Source organism: Mytilus galloprovincialis, chromosome 4, assembly GCF_965363235.1.
Source record: "Mytilus galloprovincialis chromosome 4, xbMytGall1.hap1.1, whole genome shotgun sequence".
NCBI classification, from domain to species: Eukaryota; Metazoa; Mollusca; class Bivalvia; order Mytilida; family Mytilidae; genus Mytilus; species Mytilus galloprovincialis.
Genome location: NC_134841.1, coordinates 89,353,337 through 89,379,825, shown reverse-complemented (window position 1 = coordinate 89,379,825; position 26,489 = coordinate 89,353,337). Strand labels below are relative to the sequence as shown.

The 26,489-nt window shown below is 29.9% G+C and overlaps 2 protein-coding genes across 3 annotated transcripts; one reads left to right on the top strand and one right to left on the bottom strand.

Annotated features, from left to right (window-relative positions):
* Window positions 1-1,428: 1,428 nt before the first annotated feature.
* Window positions 1,429-7,317, bottom strand: LOC143073328 (MORN repeat-containing protein 4-like). The gene is made up of 5 exons (XM_076248775.1): window positions 7,182-7,317; window positions 5,943-6,064; window positions 3,788-3,855; window positions 3,131-3,240; window positions 1,429-2,465 (listed from the first exon to the last, which is right to left on the bottom strand). The coding sequence occupies exons 2-5, from the start codon at window positions 6,048-6,050 to the stop codon at window positions 2,323-2,325; spliced, it is 429 nt and encodes a 142-aa protein (XP_076104890.1). The 5' UTR covers window positions 6,051-6,064; window positions 7,182-7,317; the 3' UTR covers window positions 1,429-2,322.
* LOC143073327 (ligand-dependent nuclear receptor corepressor-like protein) lies at window positions 7,276-25,902 on the top strand. Of its 2 annotated transcripts, none has more exons than XM_076248774.1 (7): window positions 7,276-7,412; window positions 16,126-16,194; window positions 17,127-17,206; window positions 18,450-18,510; window positions 18,937-19,123; window positions 20,081-21,565; window positions 22,065-25,902. In XM_076248774.1, exons 1-6 carry the CDS (start codon window positions 7,319-7,321, stop codon window positions 21,549-21,551), a joined length of 1,962 nt encoding a protein of 653 aa, XP_076104889.1. In that variant the 5' UTR covers window positions 7,276-7,318; the 3' UTR covers window positions 21,552-21,565; window positions 22,065-25,902. The 2 variants fall into 2 exon arrangements, with proteins under 2 accessions (XP_076104889.1, XP_076104888.1); XM_076248773.1 differs by having other exon boundaries at window positions 18,423-18,510.
* The last annotated feature ends 587 nt before the right edge of the window (window positions 25,903-26,489 follow it).

The window sequence follows — 26,489 nt, the reverse complement described above, 5'->3', positions numbered from 1 at the left end:
TACAAAATACTCAATAACTCAAAAATGGATTTTTGAATCATCACCTAAAAGTATACAGATCTTTAGATTAATATAACTAAGAAGTGTGTAAAGTTTTAAGCAATAATCAAATCATAAATCGTTTATGAGATTTGGCGCAACATGTGAAACCCCACCCCCCTTTTTAAAAAAAACCCAATAACTCTAAAATAAAATTTTGAATCATCACCAAAAAGTATGCAGATCTTTGTATTAATATAATTACGAAGTGTGTGAAGTTTAAAGCAATAATCAGAAATAGTTTTTGAGATACAGTGTGACATGTGAAAAATACACTCCCCTGTTTTAGCTATAAAGTCCTGTAACTCTAAAAGTTTAAATCATATTTTCACCAAAAAGTATACAGATCGTTTGACCATCATAAGAAACAACTATAATGTTAAGTTTCATGAAATTTGGATTAGCCGTTCTTGAGTTACGGTGAGATATGTGGACGCCAGACAGACAGACGGACAGACAGTCAGACGGACGCCGGACATTTGTATACCATAAAACATCCCATCAAAATTTGGACGATGCTGACGCTGACGACACCGACGTGATACCAATATACGACCGCAAAAATTTTGCGGTCATATAAAAATAACACAAGAAGAGGAACCAGGTGCTTCTCAGGGCCCAGCTTTTTACGACCGCAGAAGTCGAACCCTGAACAGTTAGGGCAAGTTTGGACACAACATTCAAGCTTGATTTCAGCTTTGAATTTGGATTGTGATTAAATAGTTGACACAACATATGTTTCTGACACAGAATGAATGTGGTCTAAGAACTTGAATTTAAAAACTTTTAAATTGGACATTTACCTATATCCAAAATCAAAATTCATGGTTAGATTCAGCATATCAAAGAACCCCAAGAATTCAATTTTTGAAGAAATCTTATAAAGTTCAATTTTAAATCCTTTACACCTTAATGTAGACCAATTCAAAATGGGACAAAATATGAAGGTTCTAAATATACGGTTAGATTAGGCATATCAAGGAACCCCAACAATTAAATTTTCGATGAAATCAAACAAAGTTTTGGTCCCTAATTTCTAAACTGTTGAGACCAAAACTCCCAAAATCAATCCCAATCTTCATTTTGTGGTTATTAATCTTGTGTTTAAATGTCATAGATTTCTATTAACTTATACTAAAGTTATTGTGCCCAAAACCAAGAAAAATGCTTATTTGGGCCCTTTTTTGGCCCCTTATTCCTAAACTATTGGGACCACAACCCCCAAAACAATCCCAACCTTCCTTTAGTGGTATTGAACTTTCTGTTAAAAATTTATAGAGATCCATTCACTAAAACTAAAGTCATTGTCCAGAAACTAAATGTGTCTGGATTGTAAAAGTACTCTTTAAAACTGTATTAATCTATAAAGTATCTGAAATAACAAATATGCTTTTATAATCTGATTTTATTAAAAACTTATATCTATTCTATATAAAAAGCAAAATAATCATACAATAAATTCAAAAGTATTAACAAATTAAATTGAGTCTTTGCAAATAAAATAGTAAAACTATAAAAAACATAATGGATTTCTGAATAACAACTTATAATATGTATAGCCTACATATATAATAAACAATTCTATTGCATAGTACATATTTTGTGACATGCAATAATTAAGGTAGTTCAAGGAATCACAAATAACCACAAAAATGTGTTGAAAATAATCCACAATCCACAATCCATTAAATTCTGAAACAGAGAATTCTTGAGGAGCTTGATCCTATCAACACAGATTTCAACCTTTGATTTCATTACTGTGAAACACTCTTAAAAAAAAAAGTTATAGGAAATGCAACACATATAAAGCTATGGAAAAATGTAGTCTGAAAGTGCGACTTTTTCATATTAATCAAAGATTGATAATTTAAATTCTTAAAAAAATTGAAAAAAACCAACTGAATTTCTTCATTGAAAATGAATGATAAGAAAATGTATGATTTAAGTAATGAAATCATAAAAAACTTATATATGTTTGTATTCATTAATTAAGGAAACTCTTAAAAGGACTAAGATTAATTTGAAAAAAAGTACATGTTTATACTTTTCACTCAATATATAATCATTATTATTCCCTTGTATATCAGATGCACTAAATTTATAAAGAGTTACGTTCATCACCACATATTCATTCAATGTTCATAGCCTATACACAATTGTTCTATACCCAGATCTAATGGAAATTATCAATTATGCATTGATTCATGGAATTAAACAATTAGTTTGATCCTATAACATCAGCAAAATATGAAGAGTAAGAATTAATAAAGTTTTTGGTTGATATTAGTTTTCCTGTGCCCTTTGTGATGCCTGCCTAGCTCTTTGTACTTCTCCATGACATTTCTGTCTTCTGACAAGTTTATTGTTTTCAAATTGTCCTTCATTCCTAGGCAAACCATGGGTTAAATCAGAAAATGTTACCAATCCTATAAAAGAAATAATAAAAATCATTAAATATTGTTTAAAAAAAAACATTCAGAAAGTGGTATGAATCAAATTACTAGCTACATGTATGTGGTATGGGGTTTGATCATTGCTAAAGTCCTAGGGTGATCTATATTATTCATTATTTTGTCTCAGTGGGAAAGTGCAAGATAAAACTAGCCTGAGTTTTTAAGACAACAGCACTTAACTGTTTAATTCTTGTGTTGCATAAAAAATAAAGTTAATCTGCTCTATCACCATCTCAGCTGTATGTTATTTATATAATTATAGATTATCGTTGATCATCTCAACGAGATTGATTTTTTCGCTTGAGCCGTTACGGCGAAAGCGAGAAAGGCAATCTAGTTGAGATGACCAATGATAATCTGTTTATCGCTATTTTACCTATGACGACGTTGTCAATTTCATGTCAATTTCATTGGCCTGCTTAGTTTCTAACGATAATTTTCCATCTCAAACTAGTAGCATGATATGAAAAATTATCACAAAAAAAGATCAAAGGAAAAATGCACAAAATAGCGATAATATAAATTATTTTCAAAGATTGGCACTACATATTTGCAAAAAATGGTTTTTGCTATTCTTAATTTTATTTCATAAGCTTCATTGGAAAACTAATATTAAGAAAATTATTACAGGTAGTTACCTAATCCTTGAATCTTGCCGTCTTGAAACTGTCCTTCAAATTTCATTCCATCACTTCTTACAAATACGCCAAAACCATTAAACTTGCCATTTCTAAATTCTCCTTCATATCTACAACAGAAATTTGATGATTTAATCACTTCTATATAGAAACTCACAATATTATATACAAATGTCAAATCCTGCTTTATTCCTTAAATACAATAAAGTATTAAAAAAGAGGTTTAAACAAAAAATTACAGCTGTTTTCAATAATTCAGCAATATAATATACAGTTTATTTTAAATGATTGTCAAAGCATATATTTTGGTATGTATTAACAATAATGATTTCAGTAAAATTGATATTAAAATCATATGTGTTTTAACATTGTCATTACAAATAGCACCAACTGCTGAAATCTACCAACAAAAATGGTCAAAATAGTAATGGGAGATAACTCTCTTTTTTTAATATGCAATCTTGTAGTCTATGAAGCTAAATATGAATTCTGCTAAATTGCTGAAAATTGCTCTAGAGCATTTAAAACAAGTTCAACACTATTAGGAGTGACCAGTTGCATGCTCAATATCATATTAGCGTTTGTTTTGTGGCACAGTTATTTAAGGTGATAGTAAACAGGTACAATTATGATGCCAGTGTGTTGTCTTTACAGTACCTTGAATGATCAGCAAACACCATTATACCATTTCCATCACACAGTCCCTTATTGAAGGCCCCATAGTATACTCATTTGCGGTAAAGCTTAGCGAAAGGTATTGCGACGTAATCAGTCAAACAAACTTTATTAGATTAACTCTTTAAGGAACGATCGTTTTCATTGGTCAATTCAAACCTTCGACCTTACACCTGCGAAAATAGAACACGCGTACTATAACGTTGAATGGACTGATCAATATTCACGTAGCTGGTCAAGGTCGTTTAAAGCTTCCATCGTCGTATTTGCGTACATGATTTGTGTTCTTGATTATGCAATCACAATTCTAGCTTTTATGAATGTGCATGTGAAATTCATTGGTTTTATAATTTTCTGCAATTGATAGTAAAATTTTAAACTTTAAAATCTTAACAGTTTTCACATCGAAATATTTAATTCAAATTTGTCCTCTGGATCAAGGGACGACATCAAAAGTTCAATGAAAAATTAAAAAAAAAACTCAATCCACATATTTTTTCATATTTGACAAGTTTTAGGTATTCGACATAGGATGGTGATTTTTTTTCTGATTCCGTTTACTTGAGAAAAAAAAATCCCAAATTGTAAGTAAATTCTTAACATGTAACCAACCATGCTTTGTTAAAAAAAACGGAGATGGCAAACCATGGCACAGGGGAATTAAATGTAGTTAATAAACTCCAGCGATATACTTCACGAGGTTTTGCTATTCTCGGTTGAAAAACGAACGTAAATTGTATATTGTAAATATGTACATGTAAATAGAAACAATCAGTTTTTAAAAAAGTGTTTATTCATAAAATGTTTTGATAAAAAGGTGAGTTTCTTCTTGTACATGCATTTAGTCACCCTTAATTTCTTGATATTTTGTTTATCATTTTATCATACATGTTTCGTTTTGTATTTCATGTTAAATACGAATACATACTACATGTACTTTAGCGAATAGTTCAACAATGTTATGCAGCTCTATTCTTACAGTATAAAACTAAAAATTAAATGTTCATCCATTTAAAATCTAAAACAGTACATTTATATTTAAAAAAGAAGATGTGGTATGATTGCCCTTCTGATCCCTTCTGTTCGGTGGGCGTCCGTTTTTTTACGGATGTGTTCTTAAAAAGTGACAAATCTTAACTGCGGGATAATACCTAGCTTGTATACTATAAATACGTATATAAAAGAAGATGGTGTATGATTGTCAATGAGACAACTCACCACAAGAGACCAAAATAACACAGAAATTAACAACTATAGATCACCGTACGGCTTTCAATAATGAGCAAAGCCCATACCGCAAAGTCAGCCATAAAAGGCCCCGAAATGACAATGTAAAACAATTCAAACGAGAATTGTTCCTTATAAACTACGACATTTCTCGCAAGTATTAATTTATTATTTTGTTCAACACATGCAAAAGAAATAATCTTCGCCGATGTAACATTTCAATTTATTACAACAACATGCCTTCACTGAATTCATTCAGGTGCACAAATGATACGATTAAAGTTATTTTGTTTCTATTTTGGGGGACAATTTCCTCCGTTTATGGTACGCTTAGCTACTGTGTGTATGTTTTATAGCATGAAAATAATAAAAGAGGAATGTCAGTGCAACCCATCATTAATTATTGTAATGGATCAGTATTATGAGATACTTATTACAAGTGACTACGACACTGTTAGGATTATAACTTATCGTCAGTATGAAAGAAATTAAAAGTGGTTCATATATTCATCCGTATAAAAGCGGCACATGCATTTTATTTTATCTTTATATTTCTCATTATGCGGTACACGATAATTGAGTTGCTGCATGCATAAAGAACTTAGAATATTACTTAATACAAAATATCAGTATAATATTTCGACCCCACTATTTGAAGTTTACAAAAGATTTATTTAATTCTTTTGACCAAAGGTTTGTAAACTAAACAAATCCTTGTTTTTACGTTCGTAGTAACATAGTACATTCCATTGTCGGTCACCTGTGTCAATTCACGTGCACACTGACTACATTGTTGTTGTATTTGAATCTTTCGGCCAATGAAATGAGACGTTACAAGTTGTTTGTTTATGATACGCCAGAATGTTATCAATGAACTATCAAATGCTAAACTTCACTGCATTTTAGTATACTGAGATCCATCGGGAAACTTCATTACACCATACCCTTCCCTCTGTCCTTGGTCATTCCACTCACCATTGTATTCGCTCCCATCAGGATATCTGTATGAATTCTTCATCCCTTATTTTAACCCTTAAAAAATAATATGTTATTGCAACATCATTCAAAAGTGACCTAATACATTTTAAATGGGTTTACTCTATTGAAATTTCACATGAATCGTTTCATTTGATAACTGATTATATTGTCAAAAAACATATTATCATACATGTTGCAAAAGTACAATGCAAAGGCGGATTCAGTTGGGGCCCTGGGATGCCCAGCCCCCCCCCCCCCCTTTTGTCTGAAAAATTTGGTTGATTATATAGAGAATCACTGAAGCGTGACTGGAGCCCCCTCCCTTTAAGTTAGTCAGCGGGACCCCTTACAAAAAGTTCTGGATCCGCCACTGCAATGTGTGTTGATCTATGCATAGGACTACGACAATAGGTCAGTGACAGATATATATATATATATAGCCTGTTAATGGTCTACATGCATTTAAACATGGATTGATTGATGGTTGGTTGCTTAAGGCCCAGTGGCAAATTTAAAAATAGAAGTATACCCTTACTATTCAAAACTTGGTATACATTTTTTTATAAAATCCATTTTGACTATAATATATTTGACCTGTAGTCCAGTCCCTATGGGTTGATAAAGTTAAGGTATAAATATAGTTGATGTAAATAACTTTATATTTATTGCATGTTTGTCTTCATGTAGGATATGCATAGTATAATTCACAATTTCTCATAAATTTAATGTTGTTAGTAGTTTTGACAAATATATTGTAGCATATTATGATGACAGTGAAGGCACTATCTTACACAAACAAATTCCATGTAAATGCACAGTTTGTGTCAAATGATAAACACTTACACAGTCAACACTAGTAATGAAAGCACATACACACCTGTATATAATCTAGTCCACTAGCTAGTCTATAGTAATTTTAAAAACAAAAATTACTTGTAAATACAATATTCACATGTACATGTTTATTTTGTAATTGTTGTATTTTATGATAATCCAATGTCTGGACTTTATTTCAATAAAAAACACTTACATACTCACAATAATTTCACTATAAATAGATTTCTCTTCCTTATGTTTTAGTTAATAATTAAAAAGTGTAGATAAATTATCTACTTTTCATAATAATTATTAATAATTATTTATTTATTTGAAAGATCATCCAAACTTTTACCTGTTCTACCAGTTTCTTAAATATTCATTAAGTGAATCAAGAGATCGTGATTTGTCTGTCACACCTGTAATGTTTACAATTGGACACCTGGACGTGTTCTACGTCATCAATTTCAGTGTTCCTCTCACAGATGCAACATGGTAGATTGTGGAAACTCGAGGTGTCTGCAAGAAAAAAGATCTTTTAAGAAAGAACTTCTATCATGGAGTAAAAAAATACCTATCGCCGTTGGTAAGAATTTGTCGATATACTCAGCCCTTTTTTAATTCGAATTTCCAGTTGTTGATGTTGTTTTATGTATCTCTTCCAGCATCCTGAATCCATTGTCAAAATTTTGACCGGCTCTTCCTTATATGTCGTTTCACCCCACTTATATCATGAATTTATTTTTTTAATTGTCATATTATTTATGACATTGTATAGTTTTAATGACAATGTAATTAGATAAGTGTTTAATGTTGTCATTTGGAATAGAACATTATTAAGACATGTCTTTTATATTGTCATTTTCTCAGGTAAAAATTTTGACAGAAATCTACGATTATCGATCGACCAGCCTCCCAAAATTTTGTTGAACCATATGTGTATGATACTTTAAATGGCGTTCTTTTTTTTTTGGAACAAAGACATTGTTCGTTTATTTTTTTCCTTGGTTGACAATATTAATTTTTATAGGAATTATACATTTTTTAAAGACTAAATTAAGATCAAGTAATTTGGGGGAATTTTACCTTGCATAATAAATATGCCTATTTGGAATGTGATGTACAATGTATTGATTTTTTAAGCAGTATGTTGCAGCTATTTTGGTGGGTTGACCTGAGTTGTAGAAGTAGAGAAATTGTCATAATGTATTGATTTTTAACACTTTATTCTTTTGTATATTTCTTTGATTTATTGAAATTTATTATTTTTGCCATTTCTTAAAACAAACTGGTTACACATGAATGATTTAATTGAATTGAAGGTTAATTTTAACCTGTTTGATTTGGGATGCAATTAATAGACTGTTCATGTTTTACATGATTAATGCATTAAAATTTGTGACTAACCAGCAGTTGTAAGGTGTATTGTCAATAAGGAAATTTAAAGAAAATAGTCATGACTTTTTTTTAAAGCATGCATATTACATGTATTATGATCATAATGATTATTTGGGGATTATTAACAAAAACATTTCCTGACAATTAACATTATAAAATCCTGTTCTAAATTTAAATTTTTTAATAATTATTAAATTTTAAGTAGATTAGATGCAAAACTTAATACTTAATAAGTCTGGTTTTATTTTTGTTACATTTGAAATCACACTGGTTAATTTTTAATGCAGATTGGTTCTGGTGTTTCAATTTTTCATTGTAAAATGTATGGCAGCTGCATCCCACTTGTAAATCAAATTCTGAAATCTTTATTGTCTATTATCAAAAAAAACTCTCAGATTATTCTAAAGCATTGAAATATAAAGCTCTCTCTTGATATTGCCATTGTGTATGGAGATCATTATTGCTATTTAGGAATTTCACTTACCGGTAATGTTAAAAAAAGGGGGGATGGATGTATACTTTGAAAGATTTATAACCATGAAATCTGGGATTGTTTGAGCAGTAAGTAGAAAAAAGAAGTCAATATGATCCAATTACTTCTTCAAAAGATGTTTTTCTTCTTAAACATAAATAGAATACTCAATAACTGTAGACACATACAGGTTCCATTAACTTCTTTAGAGTATAAATTTTGATTGCATACATGTATATCCTTTATTAACAGTGACTTTCTTTAGTAAAAATTTTGACAAAAATATTTTTTGAGTCTTAAACATCAGATTCTGTGAAAGTGTAGATTTTGTTTAAATTTTGACTTTTTTAAAAACAAAACCATTTCAACCTGAAAATGAAATGTGTTGCCACATTTGTTAAAACTGGAGTTGCAATAGACCACTTTCGAGTTCATCCGTCACCGGAAAAAACTCGTCAATTATACGCGCCTTTATGACGTCATTTACCAGATAGAGGGGGTCGCCTGTATCCCTGCACTATTTATGTTCATCAAGCGTCTTGCTGATCGTCATTGTGCAGGATAAACTAGAAATAATGGTTGTTCTGTAGGTACTAAATGACAATTTCCTAATGACATCAATGCTGATTGTCAATTTTGAGAATTAAATTTGTCGTATAATTCGTACAATATAGAATTATAGTTTTCCAACCACTCGCTCAACATTGGAATGGAAGTGACGACGCCCCTAAACGCACAAATGACGTTCACTAAAACCAGAGTTTTTGACGGAAATGCATCGAACTCGAAAGTTGTCTATTCCTTTTTCAGTTGAAAACAAGTTAAAAGAATTTGCTGTTCAGTTTATTAATTAAAAAATAAATTCTGAGGTTTAATTTTAAATTGTCAGAGACATAATCTCAGACTTTTTATTTTTTAACATTTTATATAAAATCCATATTGCTGCCACTTAAACGAAGGGAATTCTGTAATTTACTGTGATTTAACTTCAAGATTTTGCATAAAATATACCATAGAGGTTTACAAATTTCTGCAAAACAAAAACAATGTTAATACTGTATTTGGAATAAGTGGTGCTTTATTGGTTATGTTGAGTATATAATCTAGGGTAATTTTCCCAGGATTTTTTTTTAATTTTCCAGATTCCTGAAAAGTCAACGAAAGAGTTATTTTCTTCTCTGACATTTTTGTGTCTTTCAGAAAATGTATTCCACTAAGTCTTTTAAATAGAAAAATTATATTCATCAGTGTAAAATATTGATGTTAGTTATTAGCTGTACATGTAAGTGAGACAACAGTTTTGTTATCTGTACATGCAGTATATCATTTAATATCAGATTGTATGGCAAATTTATATTTTTATTTCACCCATATGCTTTATATAGCCAATAGTGATTTACCTAATATCACAATGTAAAAACAATTCAAATATGTATTATACAGTTGCAAGCTGCAAATGTTAAGTAAACAAGATTTATTTTGTGTTGGATTGTTGTCTCATTGGCAATTATGTCTCATTTAATCATTTTAGTGTCAAGTAAATGATTTTTTACTGACAAAGGCATGCATTGATGACAAATTTTCTTTTTGAATAAAAAAAAAAATACAATTTCAAGATGACAAGAAAGATGAATAATTTTTTTTATGTAAAAGTTCATGAGTCAGTTTTTTATTAGTATCCATCAAAATGAACTTTTCTCCAGATCAATAATACATTGTACATGCATTATTTAAATGTCATTTAGAACTCTATTACAAGACCAAAGTTCCCTTCTACTAGTGGAAAATTAATAACTTGTGCAACAGTGCTGTACCAGCTGTTTAGAATCTGTTTTAAGTTAAATTTAGAAATATTAAAGTAAGAAAGTTAAAATGCCTATCCACAAATGTGAATAAAAGGTGAATGTAACTTAAACATTAGGTATATATGTTAATGAGAGAGCAATCCAACAAAACAGAAAACTAATAAGAAATTTATTGGTCAATATTCAGCTTTCAACAATATCCACTTAGTGACTAGACCATTCGAGAAGTATATATTATGAATACATAGAGATATTATGGGTTCTTAAGGGGGTTCGCGGGTCTAAATCATTTATATAGGATTTCTCTATATTTTTCTATAAATGAACTTTGTCTTATAGTTAATAGAAAAATAAAATAAAAAAATGGGGTCACCGTTCATTTGCGCTCACAATCTGCCTTCGAAAGAAGCATACATCTTTGTAAAAGTGTTTTTTTTCTGTTGAACTAATAGGAGAAATAAAGGTAATATCGAAATAAAAAAAAAGAAATTTATTACAGAAATCGCTCAAATTTTACAATGATTTAGTTTAAGTACAGCATATATCGAAATTATATTCAAAAATATAGGTCACCGATGAGTTAAAAGAGATCTTTCAATTTTAAAGCCAAAAAATGGCATTTTTCCACCAAAGGGAGATAATTTGGAACTTTTTCAATGATGTTTACATTTTAAAAGTCATCTGGGGCCAACACGAATTAATTGTTTTGAATGTTTTTTGTACCATATGATAAAGTAACAACTACAAAAGGTAATAAATAAAATTTGTAATGAAAAACAAATGTTTGATTTTTTTCTGAAATTTTTATACCCTCGAGCCTCCTTAATTGGTTGGTTGGAGTTTAACTCCACTTTCAGAACTGTTGGCTAGATTTTTTTTGGTGAAAGAAGCATAGCAAAATAATATTTCCAACAGAAAGTAACCAAAAGTTAGCGTGCAATAAATATAGAATCTACCACTGCATCGAGTGTGATGCGATATTTATCCACTCGAGACAGTTAAATTTTCAAAGGAGTAGGGGCAATAAAGCCCTTATTTGGCCCAAAAATTACTGCAAATTTAAAAGTTATCATACATATTTTAAAATTACTGAAAAGTATCTCAGGTAGAAGGTATTCAGAAAATCAAAATAATTTTGGACATTAAACAAGTTACCATGGCAACAAATCATGCCTTAATTTGCATATTTTGTAAAATTTTGTGTTTTTCCTTGTTTTTCATCAAATTTTTAAGTATATTTTCGATTGGAAAAGTATGTGCGCACCCAAGAAACAGCTTTATATTTGGTGAGATTTTGTCAATAGTAATGATAAAGCTTCAGTTAAATTATTTTGTTGTTTCTTGGCTGCGCACGATGTTTCCACAACAGAAATAAAGATAGAAAACTGCATAAATTCTGAATTTTCAACATTTTTGTGAAAACAGTATATATTATGACGTAATTGTGACGTCATCAAATAAGAATCTTAATGTTTTTCATTTATATTTCTTGACCCTATGCATTTCTAAAGATTATGTTTCAATTTGAAAAGTTATCAAACATTTCATTTTCTTGGTCCAAAACCAGGCCTTAATGCCCCTACTCCTTTAAAACGCGAGGCTCGCTGAGCGTTTTAAATATTTAAAATTTAACTGTCGAGAGTGGATAAATATCGTATTACACGAGATGCAGTGGTAGAATCTGTTTCTCTAATGATTTTCAAACAATATGCAGGCAAACGTATTCCTTCTTTTCGAATGATCTGATAAAGATGTGCTCTTTCTATGTGACGTCATCAGGCATGGTCGCCTTTTTTCATGTCGTCACAATAGGAAATTCAGAGGAAAGCAAGAAAATTCGACGTCATAATCGGATTTTAACCAATGAAGAACTGAGATCAAACAAACCACACGTTGATTAAATTTTTTTATACAATGGGTGCAGAAAGGGATAAATTGACGAAGAATTAGAGAAATTGTAATATTGCACTAGTGCAATAAATCTTCAAAATTTATGATGTCATCAACGCCAAAATCTTAGTTTCAACCAATTTTTACTTCCAAATATTATATTGCTACATGTATACAATAAAAGGGTTATTGCATGAATATTGGGGAATATTGTCCCTCGTTGAACATAATACATTGCACTCACAAGCTCGTGAAATATAAAATTCTACCCAGGACAATATTCCCTAATATTCATGCAATAACCCTATAATATAAGTAAACTTGACTCTGTTACTATTTGTGTTCTTATTTATTATATGACAGATTAAAATTTTTCAGCTTTGAGCATAAAAGTTGCTTATCACATATTTCCCTAAATATTTTAAAATATTTTAACCCTAATTACAGGTTTGCTGTATAAAGACCTCCTGTGGCTGCCAAGAAATGTTAGAAGTAAACTGACATTATTATAAATTAAAGAATTTTTTAGGCTTGATTTTTCAGAACCTGATTTGTGTCTTTGAAGTATTGAATATCAATAAAGTTAATGAGTATAAAAGAAAACTAATTTTGTCTTGTAGAAAAGTCATATAGATAATCAAGGAACTGGTTTTGCTTAAGGAAAAACTGAATATCAATAAAATTAGTTGCGATTATTGATAAATAATAATGTTTGTCTTGAATTTCTTGATTAAAGATCAAATGGATTTGAAGATGAACTTGCACCTTATAAGTGAAAGAAAGTCAGTCACATTTGTCATCATATTAGTAGGACAATGATGTGAACAGTCACAGGTCACCTAGCTAACTATACTCAACAATGAACAAAACCCATACCATATGCATTGTAATAAGCTATAACATGTACATGTATAAAAGACCCCAGTATGACAGAATGTGAAACCAGCCGCCTGACTTACTATCGCAATGAATAAAAAACATTAGGCAGACATCAACCATTACAGCACATTTGATAGTACAATGTAAAAATAAATGGGGAATCTCTCTCACGAGTAAACAACCCATAATATTTTTTTTAAATATGGGCTCAGTGACCCGTTCTTCTGCATGTAAGTATACATTAATATTGAGATCACAGTTTATCCACATTTTGGGGATTTATTTGTGGGATAATGACTGGAAGCATATTGTCACAGGCTTGATAGCTAAGCTTATGAAGCACTAACAATATTCATACAAGATTATAAACATACAAAGAATATATATTAACTCGATTATTCATTCTGAGATCTGAGGTTGTTTTAAGTTTTTATAAAAATATTTCTCTCTTTTTTTTTTTTGTGTTTGTTCTTTTTCATTGCATAAGTGGTGGTTTTAATATGTTAATTGTGAAATTCTCATTTAAAATAGATCTGTAATATAAATATGTATAACTTGAAAACATTTTAAGCTGGAATTGCTTCCCTTAAAATCAAGAGCAAAAATAATTTAGATGATGAATTCAATTAAAGTATGCATAAAATTTTTCTGTATGTGTTCAGTACTAGCTGCTGTTTGCTGTTTGGTGATAACTACATATATAGATACATATACTTTGTAAGAACAATTTGTTTTGAATAAGTTTTCTTATTTGAATATTTCTCATAATTTTTTAGCATTGCCATTCAGAATTAAACAAGGAAAACACCTAAATATGTAATCAGAAGTTTTAATTTTGAAACAAAATGATTTATATTATTTTTTCCCAAAGCTAGGAGTCTTTTGTACTGAAATTAAATAGGTGTAAGTCTGATCAATCTTAGCTTCAAATTTAGCCTAGGACTCATCTAGAACAATTGCAAGGATTTCTACTGGTTTCAGCGGCAGTTAATGAAAGATCAATACGAGAAACGCAATAGATTATGAAAACAATGGGAGATAACTCAAATTTTTAAATGAATTATTTTAGAAATATTTTTATACGACCGCAAAAATTGAAAATTTTTTGGTCGTATATTGGTATCACAAGGTTTATGACCATAAAAGGAAGGTTTGGATTGATTTTGGTAGTTTTGGTCCCAACAGTTTAGGAATTAGGGTCCAAAAAGGACCCAAATAAGCATTTTTCTTGGTTTTCGCACAATAGCTTTAGTATAAGTAAACAGAAATCTATGAAATTTTAAAATAAGGTGTATGACCACAAAAGGAAGTTGGGATTGATTTTGGGAGTTTTAGTCCCAACAGTTAGGTATTAGGGGCAAAAAACAGGTCCCAAATAGGCATTCTTCTTGGTTTTTGCACAATAACTTTGTTTAGTTTATAGAAATCTATGAAATTTTAACACAAGGTTTGTGACCACAAAAGGAAGGTTTGGATTGATTTTGGGAGTTTTGATCCCAACGAAATAGGGGCCAAAATTATACTTTGTTTGATTTCCTCTAAAAATGAATTGTTGGTGTTCTTTGATATGCCAAATCTAACCGTGTATTCAGATTCTTAATTTTTGGTCCTGTTTTCAAATTGGTCTACTTTAAGGTCCAAATGGTCCAAAATTAAACTTGTCTTGATTTTAACATAAATTGAATTCTTGGGGTTCTTTGATATGCTGAATCTAAACATGTACTTAAATTTTTTAAGTTCATTAGACCACATTCATTCTGTGTCAGAAACCTATGCTGTGTCAACTATTTAATCACAATCCAAATTTAGAGCTGAATCCAGTTTGAATGTTGTGTCCATACTTGCCCCAACTGTTCAGGGTTCAACCTCTGCAGTCGTATAAAGCTGCGCTCTGCAGAGCATCTGGTTTTTAATGAATTACTTTGAAAATTAGAGTATTTTATGATCTGGAATTATCTGTAGTGTGTGGAACATGTAATAATTAATTTTATGACATGTATATCTCCATCATTTTACAGTTTAGCAATATTCGATAGGTAAAAAATGTCTGCTCAGGTGTTACCAAACATCTGTCAAACATTGTTAAGAGTGTAATGACTTATTACTACATACATGTACTTGTAGACATAAATTTTAACAGATAATTGTCTTTAATGTGTTGTAAATAAATGTTTTTTTTTCTTTTTCTAGTCAAAAGAATAGTTATGTCTGTTATTCAACTTGTAAATGTAATTTGATTACCTTTTATAACACTAAATTGCTGAAATTGAAATATTTTTATTAGTATTAATATTTTCCGTCAACAAGAATTGTCAGGAACACTTAGGGTACAAAAAATATATAGAAATCTTAATAACCAAAAGTGATCTAAATATAATGGCTAAATCATCTAAGGTCAACTTTGTTTTTGTGAAATTTATCAAACAAATCAAAGTTTATGTAATAAATTATAGTAAATGTCAGATTTACTTAGAATTCTAGATGGTTGGTGCATGTACATATACCATGAGGTATTTTACAGTCAATTAAAAGTGTTATTGATATAATGTTCTGTTTTGCTGCTATTGTGCACATTTATGGATTTATCACAGGGGTTTCTATTAGTATGGGTCTAAGGTCAGGGACCTGCCTTCCTAGGAGAAGACTTTTCATATTTGAAATAAAAAAAATGGAAGCATTTACATTTTTTTATTTAATTTTCATGTGTGCTTCTGACGACAATTTCCAGGATCTAGCAATGTTGTAATTAAACAACTAACATTACATATCTTTTAATAGATTGTTGAGTAGAATGATTTTCCTAGAAAAGGCCTGATTACATAGATTTTGTAATTAGATCTTTTGATTATTTTCAGGTCTTGAGAGGATAGCTGAAGAATTAGCTGGAGAGAATGTCATCAAAGAATTGTTACTACCTTTCAATGGTAAGTGAAGAATTGATAAAATATAATATTGTTATGTGGAAAAACATAAAAGGAATATTTTTCTGTATTTCATTCAAGGTGAATTTAATCTTCATTTATAGCATTAGGATTAAATATTCTTTCTTTGAATAACAACCAAAAGAATAAGAAGTATTGTTTTTTCAATCAAATTTATTTTGCTGGAGGGAGTTAAATCCTTAAAATTTCTGGAGACTTTCTTAGGAATAAAAAGAAAGAAAGGTACGATCACAGAAATAAAAGTTTAAAAACACCAAAACGTAAATAAAGCACAAAAGTAAAAACTTTTAGGACAGCAATTGACTGCACAATATTTTGATCAAGGTTCTCTTTGTATAAGGTTTAAGACACTCCGAAGATTCTTGGTTTTGAATACCTTTTGATTTTCCCCATGGCCCTATCAGCACCATGCATGGTAGCATGAACTTTGGTGCTGAAAATTTTACCCTTGTGCTATCTGAATAGTTATCATAGAATATACAAAAGCATGTTTAATAAATGTGTTGCTATGATTTAGAACTATTTCAAAACCCATGGTGCTATTTGTTAAAAAAATACTTGGGAGAAATCTGCAGTTGTGCGGTTTTGAAGGTTCAATGGACTTTGAAATTGAGAATGGAAATGGGAAATGTGTCAAAGAGACAATAATCCAACCAAAGATCAGAAAACATGTTTTCATGTTACATGTACTGAGTCAACAGTTGCATTTCATATTCACTTGTTAAGCTTCATGTGTCAACATGCTGCAGGTGTACCAACCTGTCATCCATATAAAGATAAACACACAAAACAGATGTGTAAAGATATTGACATATCAATAAACTAGCAACACAAAGATCATAAGAAGATACAAGAAGGAACTAAAAATATCAAGATGTAAACATGTAATCAGTTGTCTTTTATTTATACTTCAGACTTGGAGAAGGAAGAAAAAGAAGACTGGCATCAGGAACAGAATTGTTTTTTCTGTGAATCAAGACTACAGATGATGTTTGTGAGTATCTTTATTTTAATATACATAATAGGTCTTACATTTTTATACTGGATTCATTGCTATTTGTGGGGCTACCAAATATTGGGGATTTCGTGGGTACAGGTAAAACCATGAATTTAAATGTTCTATGAATTACACATTTTCTAGTAGGTTTTATGCAGACATTGGCAAAACAGGGAAATCAAATATCCACAAATATGTGAGTTTTTTTCAATCCTAGAAAATTGGTACCCATGAAAATAAATGAATCTGCAGCAGTTGTATAATTTTTACTGAAAATTTATTTTTCTTGAAACTCTATTACAAATAACATTTCTAACCAATTAGTTTTTAAATTACAGTTCTTTTAAAATTGTCTTATTGAATATAAGCTATCTTAATCTAATAAAGTTATAAAATTCTCTATTTGGATTTAAGTTGCTGTTTATTTCTCTTTTTGGAAATCATAACATAGATTTCAAATAATGGTTATAAGGGAATTGCAAAATTTTTTCATGGAGATAATTATTTGTGAATATTTTCAATGTTATTCAATCTATTATTCTGAAACTTGATTTCATCTTAAAAGCTTTTGGTCATTTCTTAAAATGATATTTACTCCAGGGATTTGTAACACACATTTAGATTAATAGGAATAAGTTCAAATAATAAATCACACTGGTTTATAGGAGGTTTGGTAATTGTTCATGTATATATATCGGAAGCTTCTACAGTTAAAATAAATGTATTTGAATACACCAAAAAATTAGTGATCTTAAGATTGGTCTAAATTTGGATAAATTTTTCATACATTTTGATAAAAAAAATATTTTTTAAAGATACTACACTGCACTTTTTTTAAGTACTTTTATTGTGGCAGTACATAGCGCTAAAATTAGAGTTGTGTCCCTTACATCTATTATAGTTATTGTGAATGAATCTTTATATCCATTCAAATGTAGGTCATTAAAGTTTGATTTTATAAAATCTTCTACAATAACTAAAGTAGAGATAAAAAAGTTAAGAACATTTAGTGGTACATATTAGACAGTCACGGAGTGAATATAATCGTGAAGACTGCAAAGTAATTGAAGTCATCTTGGTTGGTACATATAGGAAGATGTGGTATGAGTTCCAATGTACTTGTATTTAACATAAAAACACCAAACTAATGCAGATTTTAGTGGAAGACTTTGATACTATGTGTTTAACAACAGAACTAAGATTTTGTTTTTAGAAAACTGATGATAATCAATCGTTACAGGAAGCTGTAGAAAAACTAATGGAAGAAGTGAAAAGTGGGAAAAATTTGACAGATAATCCAAGTATGTACAAAAAGCTATATTTTACAAACAGTTGAAAAGTACATTCCATAAAAATTGGGTTAATTTGGATGGCTACTGTTTAAATGAAAGTTGTGGTTTTGACTAATGCAAGAAACAAGTGTGTTACCCTTACAAGTATTGCCAAATAATAAGTATCTTACTTGATAATCAACAGGTCGTAGAAAAACCTCTTATAGTCAGAAAATTATTTTATAGGCATTATCACATGGATGCTAAAAATCACTGTATCAGCTGAAAAATTCATGCACTTTCTAAACGATAAAACCAAAATATCTCACAAAGATATATTATAAACATTACAATTTAAAAAAAATATTGCAATTAGAATTACTCTGAATATAACTTCATAGTGAGGTCTTTTCCTATAGCATCAATAGCAATAATATATATGTTGATGTGTTTCAGGTTTACGTTATTTACAAGAACTTCTCCCATATTGTCCTCAGTTTTACACTCACAACATTGGTAGAGAGATCTTAGCAGAGTTAAAAACAACAGGCCATGGAGAAGGGAGAGATGTGGAAATGAATATACCTCAGACACAGAAAGAACCTATAGAACTCAAAATACCTCATATTATTTCTCATACAAGGTAGGAAATTGTTACAAACTCAAATAAGAAAGTCATTAAGAGCCTTAAAAATAATGTGATTATTTCTCATACTTAATATTTAAAGGTAAAGAACTCAAAATAATTCATACCATTCCACATACTGGATATTGAATTGTATAGAACATAATTATGATACCTCAGTTATCATTTTCTATATAAAATAAGTACACAATATTTTCACTATTTTGCAAATTACAAGCTTTGAACTACTGGACCGGTCAAAAATTTCCAACTATTGGACCTGGGTGAAACTATTTGACCGCAAGCGTCATTATATTTCTCAGAATTCTAAATGCAGCTATGCGATTGGAGGATTTTGAAAATAACGCAGGAGTAACGACGTCGTGTTTTACCTATTGTATCTAGTATAGGGTTGACGCCAGTGCAAGACGTAGCCTTAGCATTTGAACATACCTTTAAAATAAACGTTATGGTTTGGTTTCTTCTTTTTAATATTACGATAGTTGATTTATCACCGCCATTTATTGCCTGTTAACTTTTTCTATATAATAAAACACTTACTGACTGGATATTTGTGGAATAGTCAGTTTATTGTCCCTCGGATACAACTATTGCCCTTGGCTACGCCTCAAGACAATAGTTGTTCCCGGGACAATAAACTAACTTCTCCACTCATACCCAGTCAATAAGTATAAATTATTCTAGAAATCTTACCTCTTCTAGAAGAAGGTAAAACTGAATATATTTATATTTTATTACATAAAAGGAAAGCAAAGTCATATAAACTCAAATAACCTAATTTTATTTCTCTCTTTCTTTCTTTTTTTTACAATAAAAAAATGATGATGTCTATTTCTTTGCTTTTGTCTGCCTTTATTTGATACAACTAATTTAAAAAAAAATCTATGAATATAAAATAAGAAAATAAAACTAAGACAACTGTAAAATTTAATGTTTGATGGTATATTTCAACAGGCAAAAAGCAAAAGAAAGTCCACAAGCATGTAAGAAGTCATACACTGATGATGAATTGACAGCAGCAGTTAATGAAATACAAAGTGGAAAATTAGGAACAAGACGAGCTTCAGTTTTATATGGAATCCCGAGATCAACGCTACGTAATAAAATATTCAGAATGGGCTCTGACAAACCGAGTATATATTCCATAAATGGAGATGAGGGCTACGAGGATGCCCTGGCAGCAGAAATTGCCTTGAAGTGGACAGACTTGATTCAGGGAAGTTATAGACCCTTGTTTATACAACAGTTGCCTTTGATGCTTAACCCTGATTACAAGGTCATTGATTCAGGAGATGACTTTGAAAAGAAGTTGGAATATATTCGTAAAAAACACAATCTTGGTCGTAAAAAAGAGAAATATCATTCTGAGTATGCTCATGAACTTAGACTTCCGTACCTGAAGAATATAATAAGGAAATTAACAGAAGAAAGGTTTGATATGGAACGTAACGCAGAGAGAGTCAGAAAAATCAGCAAGAAAGATATCCTAAAGTCACAGCTTGCCAAAAGTAATGTTATAGAAATGCCAAGCTTGCCTACTACAGAAGCATCAGATATTGTTATACCATGTTTTAAACCAGCTCATGACACAAAAACTGAAAAACAAATTACAGAACAACTTTCACATTCCTTTGACAAATATGATAATACAAGATTAGGTGATACACTGAAGGACATTATTGTTAAAACTATCTCAGAAAAAGTTAGGGTCAAGTCACAAGCATTAGAAGCTTTCTGTAATAGTTCTATCAAAACTGAGAGTGATATAATTATTAAGTCTGAACCTCAGTCCCCTATTCCATCGCCTTTTAAGAAAATAAAGAGGGAGGATTATGACAGAAAACGGGAACATGTTGAACATATGACAAAACCACTGAAGAAAACACGTCCAAAGCGTGGACAATACAGGAAGTATAATAGTCAGTTACTGATGGAGGCTGTGAAGGCAGTCCAGAGAGGAGAAATGAGTGTTCATAGGGCTGGAAGTTATTATGGAGTACCACATTCTACTTTGGAATATAAAGTCAAAGAAAGACATCTATTACGTCAGAAAAAAATTAAGGAGCAAAAGGAAGCGGCAGCACGAGCAGCTGCTGCAGGTACCAGTAATCCAGTCACAAATCACAGTAGTAATAGTAACAGTTCTACTGGTACCGATACAGAAGCCATTACTGTTAAGAAAGAACCAGAAGAAGAGATTACAAGTCCAAAAACTACCCTCTCAACCTCATGGATGCCGTCCTACTTTAAATCTGGTTCTAATATAGCAGGGACAACAGATTTGAACTTTTTTGGTACTTCAGGTTATGCTCTAAGTACCCCTGCCTCTGAACTGCTCAGGAAGCTACAACACAAAGTTCAGACTAAAGCTGATGAAAGTGATTCTTGCTCAAACTCAGGGGAAGGATATGTTTATATTCACTAATAGCATGAATAAAGGTAAAACTTTTATTTGTTGAAAGAAGAAAAATTCTGAGAATAAAAAAGCATGTCTCATTTCTCAGTGGAAAACTGATTAATAAAAAAAGTCTCAGACAATTGAAAAACAGTGATTTTGTTACTGCATATGAAAATTGATTATAGAATAAAAGTGGATGAATCTGCAACAGTAACACTACAATAAAAGAAGACTTCTAGATAAAGTTTACATTTTATGAATTACTGCATCAACATGATCAATGAACATATGCTATGACTAACGGTTCATTTTATTATCTTATATTATCATGTTTTTAAAAGAATCAGTTGATAAATTGCTTCGAAGAAAAAATTTTGACGACTTTGCTTTGACAATGTATTGATATCATAGATAATCTTCTTATTCACAAATAACTGATGTTCAATTAAAGCATAGATTTTGATGGAATTGCATTAAATATACAATTCTGTGAAGTTGTTTTTATATTACTTTTACTAATTGCTTACTTTCTACTTACAGAATGGTAACAGTAAAGATGGAAACCAGTCTAACAATTTATATTTATGGCTACTTTTAAATGAAATGGACATAGTATACATATATGTATTGTTTTTTTTTATAAAAAATATATTTAATATTTGTTTCATACTTGAAAATGGTAAAGAAATCAGGACATATTATTTCTCAGTCTATATTTTATTAAATTGTTGGTTTAATAAGGTGTTCTAAAAAATATAAGGACTTTGTTGGACCTTATTTCTTTATATATTACAAAATCATAAAAATCTGTAACCAGTACTTTTTCAGAAACAGTTATATTTCTAATAGTTTTTTTTATTTTTTCTTATTTTATATTTGAAAATAAAACAGTACCATATCTTGAAGCTTTGGAATTCTGTTATAATAATATAAATAGATTATACTTTGAACAATTTATAAGATATATGCTTCAAACCCATAATTTTGTCCCATACTGTGCATGTATATATAGCTGGATATTTGCTTGCTTGAAATACAAGTTCAGGTTATTTGTATGTGATTAGCTTTTATACTTTCCATGCAGTTTGTTTTATTTATAATTTATTATTATGTGTTCATAGATTGGACTTACAGTGTAGCTGTTTTTATTATATTTTGTTATACAATGTATATGTGTATAGATTGGATCGAAATTAAAAGACAGATCATGTGTTCAAGCTACTCTTACAATGATCTGACAACACTTTATTTAAGTTTCTGTTTTAAATACTTTTTAGGATCCTCCTGTATTGTCCAAATCATACAAAACTTTAAAAACAGTGTAGCACAAACACATGATTTTAATCTGATTAATATAAATTTAAACATAAATGAGCTACTCACATCAACCTAGGTTTGATGAGGTATTTGATGTCATTACAACCATGATCGTAAGTAAAAACCAAACATCTTGGAAACTTTAGATTGATTTAATAATTGATCTCATTGAAGGTTATTTTCAAATATTAAGCAAAGCAGCGTTTATATAATTTATATTTGAAAGTATTGAAACACCTCAGAAATAGATCATAAGATTAGGTTAACATCAGGATCTGCACTGGATACCATATGTATAAAATTATATATGCTGGAACATCAAATGTCACAATACCAAGTTATAGTCATGAATCAGATTAAATTAAGTGAAAATTGACACGTCTTAGTATTGGGTAAATATTGTATCAAATGAAAAATTCAAACCTAACTTCTACGTCATTTGGTTTCTGACAGAGAGTTGTCTCATTTGCAATCATACCGCATCTTCTTATTTTTATACCTGTCAGTTTTACTTATGCTTTAACTTAAATCATTCTATTTGTGTACAATTGGCACTTTACAAAGTCATATTGACTTAAGTTGAAATTATTACTGTAAATTTGTTGAAACCAATACTTTTTAAGAATTTTCCATTTTCAAGCTATCAACTTTGTTTTCATTTTAATAAAATTTTGGAAAAAAAAACCCTTTCAGGTGACTGTGTCCATGTTCATTCAAACCAAATGGAAACAGCATGTTTTCATGAAGCCACGCTTTTTAAAGGCAGGGATGGAGTTCCTCTTTATAAAGAGTTAATTCCCTTTGCAAAATATAGTATCTAAATTTGAAAGTAATCCAATAACTTGGAAATGGAATATTTGCACAAAACATGTTTTTGTTCTGTTGATATCTTGAATTTTTATGTATATTTGTGTATGTGGTATGATAATTTATGATAATTTTGATGTACTATTTATTGTTATTTATTATATTAAATCGATATTGTTTAACTCCAAGTGCAATTTTTTTATGAATTATTATTTTGTTGCCATGGTTTTTTTTAACTGTTTGATGGTGCATTTATATAACTATTTTTTGTATTTTGTACATTCCAGATCTCAAAGTCAAATATTTATATTTTTAGTGACAAATTAAGGTAACACATCTCATGACATTATAGAAAAAAAAGTAACATTAGGTCACATGTTATTATAGAATATATACAAAGGTAACATTAGGTCACATGATATTTATACAATAAATGCTTTAGTACTAAATTTGAAGCTAAAATTGACCACATTTATGTACTAATATTTAGTTTTCTAGTCAAACTGTGCAATTTATTTTATTGGTATTCTACACATTTTGTTGTTTAGTTTATAATTAATGATTTTGACTTATTAGTTGTAGGTTAACTTTTCTGAAACTCCGTCAATTTATACCATTGTGTTATACTCAATTTTATTTTGTTTTTTATGGTCACATAATTTTCTAAAATTAAGGCCACACAATTTTAAATGTTAAACATGTGTCTAGTTTAATAATTAGGAGATGTGTCAATATTGTTATTTATTTTTTGTTAAGCAAATTTTGATACATTGTAATTCGTATTGTATCTAGATTGCCAATGATATCTAAACTAAATGGTTCATACAAAAAAATTATATGGATAGGGAATGTCACAAATATGCATTTTCTTTATGTTAAATAATTTTTTAAGGGCCTTGCTAAAACCTTTAAACGCTAGAGAATTGTCAGACTCCTATTAAAGTACAGCTTTGCAATCTATAAACCCCAGATAAAGTCATTTCTATCATTACTGAATTGACTAATATTTTTGTTGGATTTCAAAATTAAGAAATATTTGTAAAGCAAGATTTACTTCAATCCAAATTAGCATGTATCAAGTTACAAAGGGTAAATGAATATAAAGCAACCATTCAATGATTGTTTTCCAGTACAAGTTGTCAATGTCATGATTGTTTTAGTTTTCCCAAACATTGTTGTGGTGAATTGTCTGAGAAATAAGGTAAAAATGTTTAGTTAACAGAAAGTAAATATACTATTAGAGTGGGGCGCTCAAATTCACCTTGGACACAATTTCACCGTCTAATGATTTTGAGGTGAAAAAACTTCAAAGGATGGTTGAATGGAAGAAATATGCCGGTTAATTAATTTTTATAGCAAATATGATTATTTTTGAAAATGAAACAAAATTTCAGCACTTACCGCAAAGGACTGAAAAATGGACAACAATTTTCAGCCAATTTCCTGAATGAAAAAAAGATTTCAAAGAAGTATTTATTAGTAATTCTTTGACTGATTGCCCTAAATTTCAGTTTTATACACCTTTCAAATGTTTGCTATTCATCTATAATGAAATTTATTTGATAAATATTGTTTAAAGGCTGCAGTTATTTGGTTATAAATAGATGTGTAAAAACCGCGAATATGTGTCCCCTGTATTAAAAAAATCATGAAATTTCAAACACCCTTTAATCACACTTTTCAGATGATTTTTCTCAAAACAAACATGTTTTCAAGCTAAGAATATTTTGCATTTGAAGTTATCTTCATATAGAAATATCAGTATACTTAAAAAACACAAAGACCTGAACATAAACTGAAGAAAACATGGAAAGATATGGCGAAAATGAGCACCCAACTCTACAAATTTTATATAGAATAATAGTAACTTGTAAATTGTGCACATGAGATGATAACATCTAAATGATAGAATGCACATTTAGACACCAGGAAATATATAAAATAAAACATGGCCTGAAGATAAATAGAAAGAAAATAAAACCGTACTGTTATTCCTTGTTTTGAAAAATTTCAATATGGAACAATATTCACTAAGTCTTATTTATGAAAAATAATAAGAAGATAGAATGGCATATTTGTGTTAATCAAGTAACTTATCTAAGTCATATCTACAAGAAGTTTACAATTTCTGTCCTTGTTTTGTGTATTTATATATCTTGTTGAATATATTTTTACTATTTATTCTCAATTGTTACTGTCTCATATTTATCACAATGTTGTTGCCTTAATCATTAATAAAAGTGTTCTAAATTATTGTAAGTGTTATATTACATTCCCAAATTTGCGAAAAAATAATAATTGTGGCGATAAAAATTCGTCATTTGCGAAAGAATTTGGCGAAAGAAATATATATAACGATTTACTTTCCTCCAGCTTGTTTATTTACTTTTTTTTTTCGAGTTTCTCGAACTTTACCCGATCAGACAAAATTGAATACTCGGAATTCACCTTGACCTCATTAAGATTTGGACAGAAAATCAATAATCAGCTGATTGCATTTTATAGAGGACTAATTAATAAAGGTGTTGATTGAATTGTTTGACAAAATGATATGATTAAATGGCTTCCGCTAAATGTCACATACAGAATTTATTTACCACTTTGCGCACGTGTTTGAAGCAAACTTTTAACGTCTCCTCTCCTTTTAAAGATAGTTTAGAAAAGAAAGCTGTTGTTGTGACGAAAAATGTTCAAAAGCAAGAACAATCTCCGATTTAAAACTTTAATTATCCTTTGACTTTAATATAGGTAATTGATTAGGGAGACTACTTTAAAGTCGTTTGAGTGACACACTTGTTTCAAACAGTTTTACGTCTTAACTTTTTCATTTACGATGGTCAA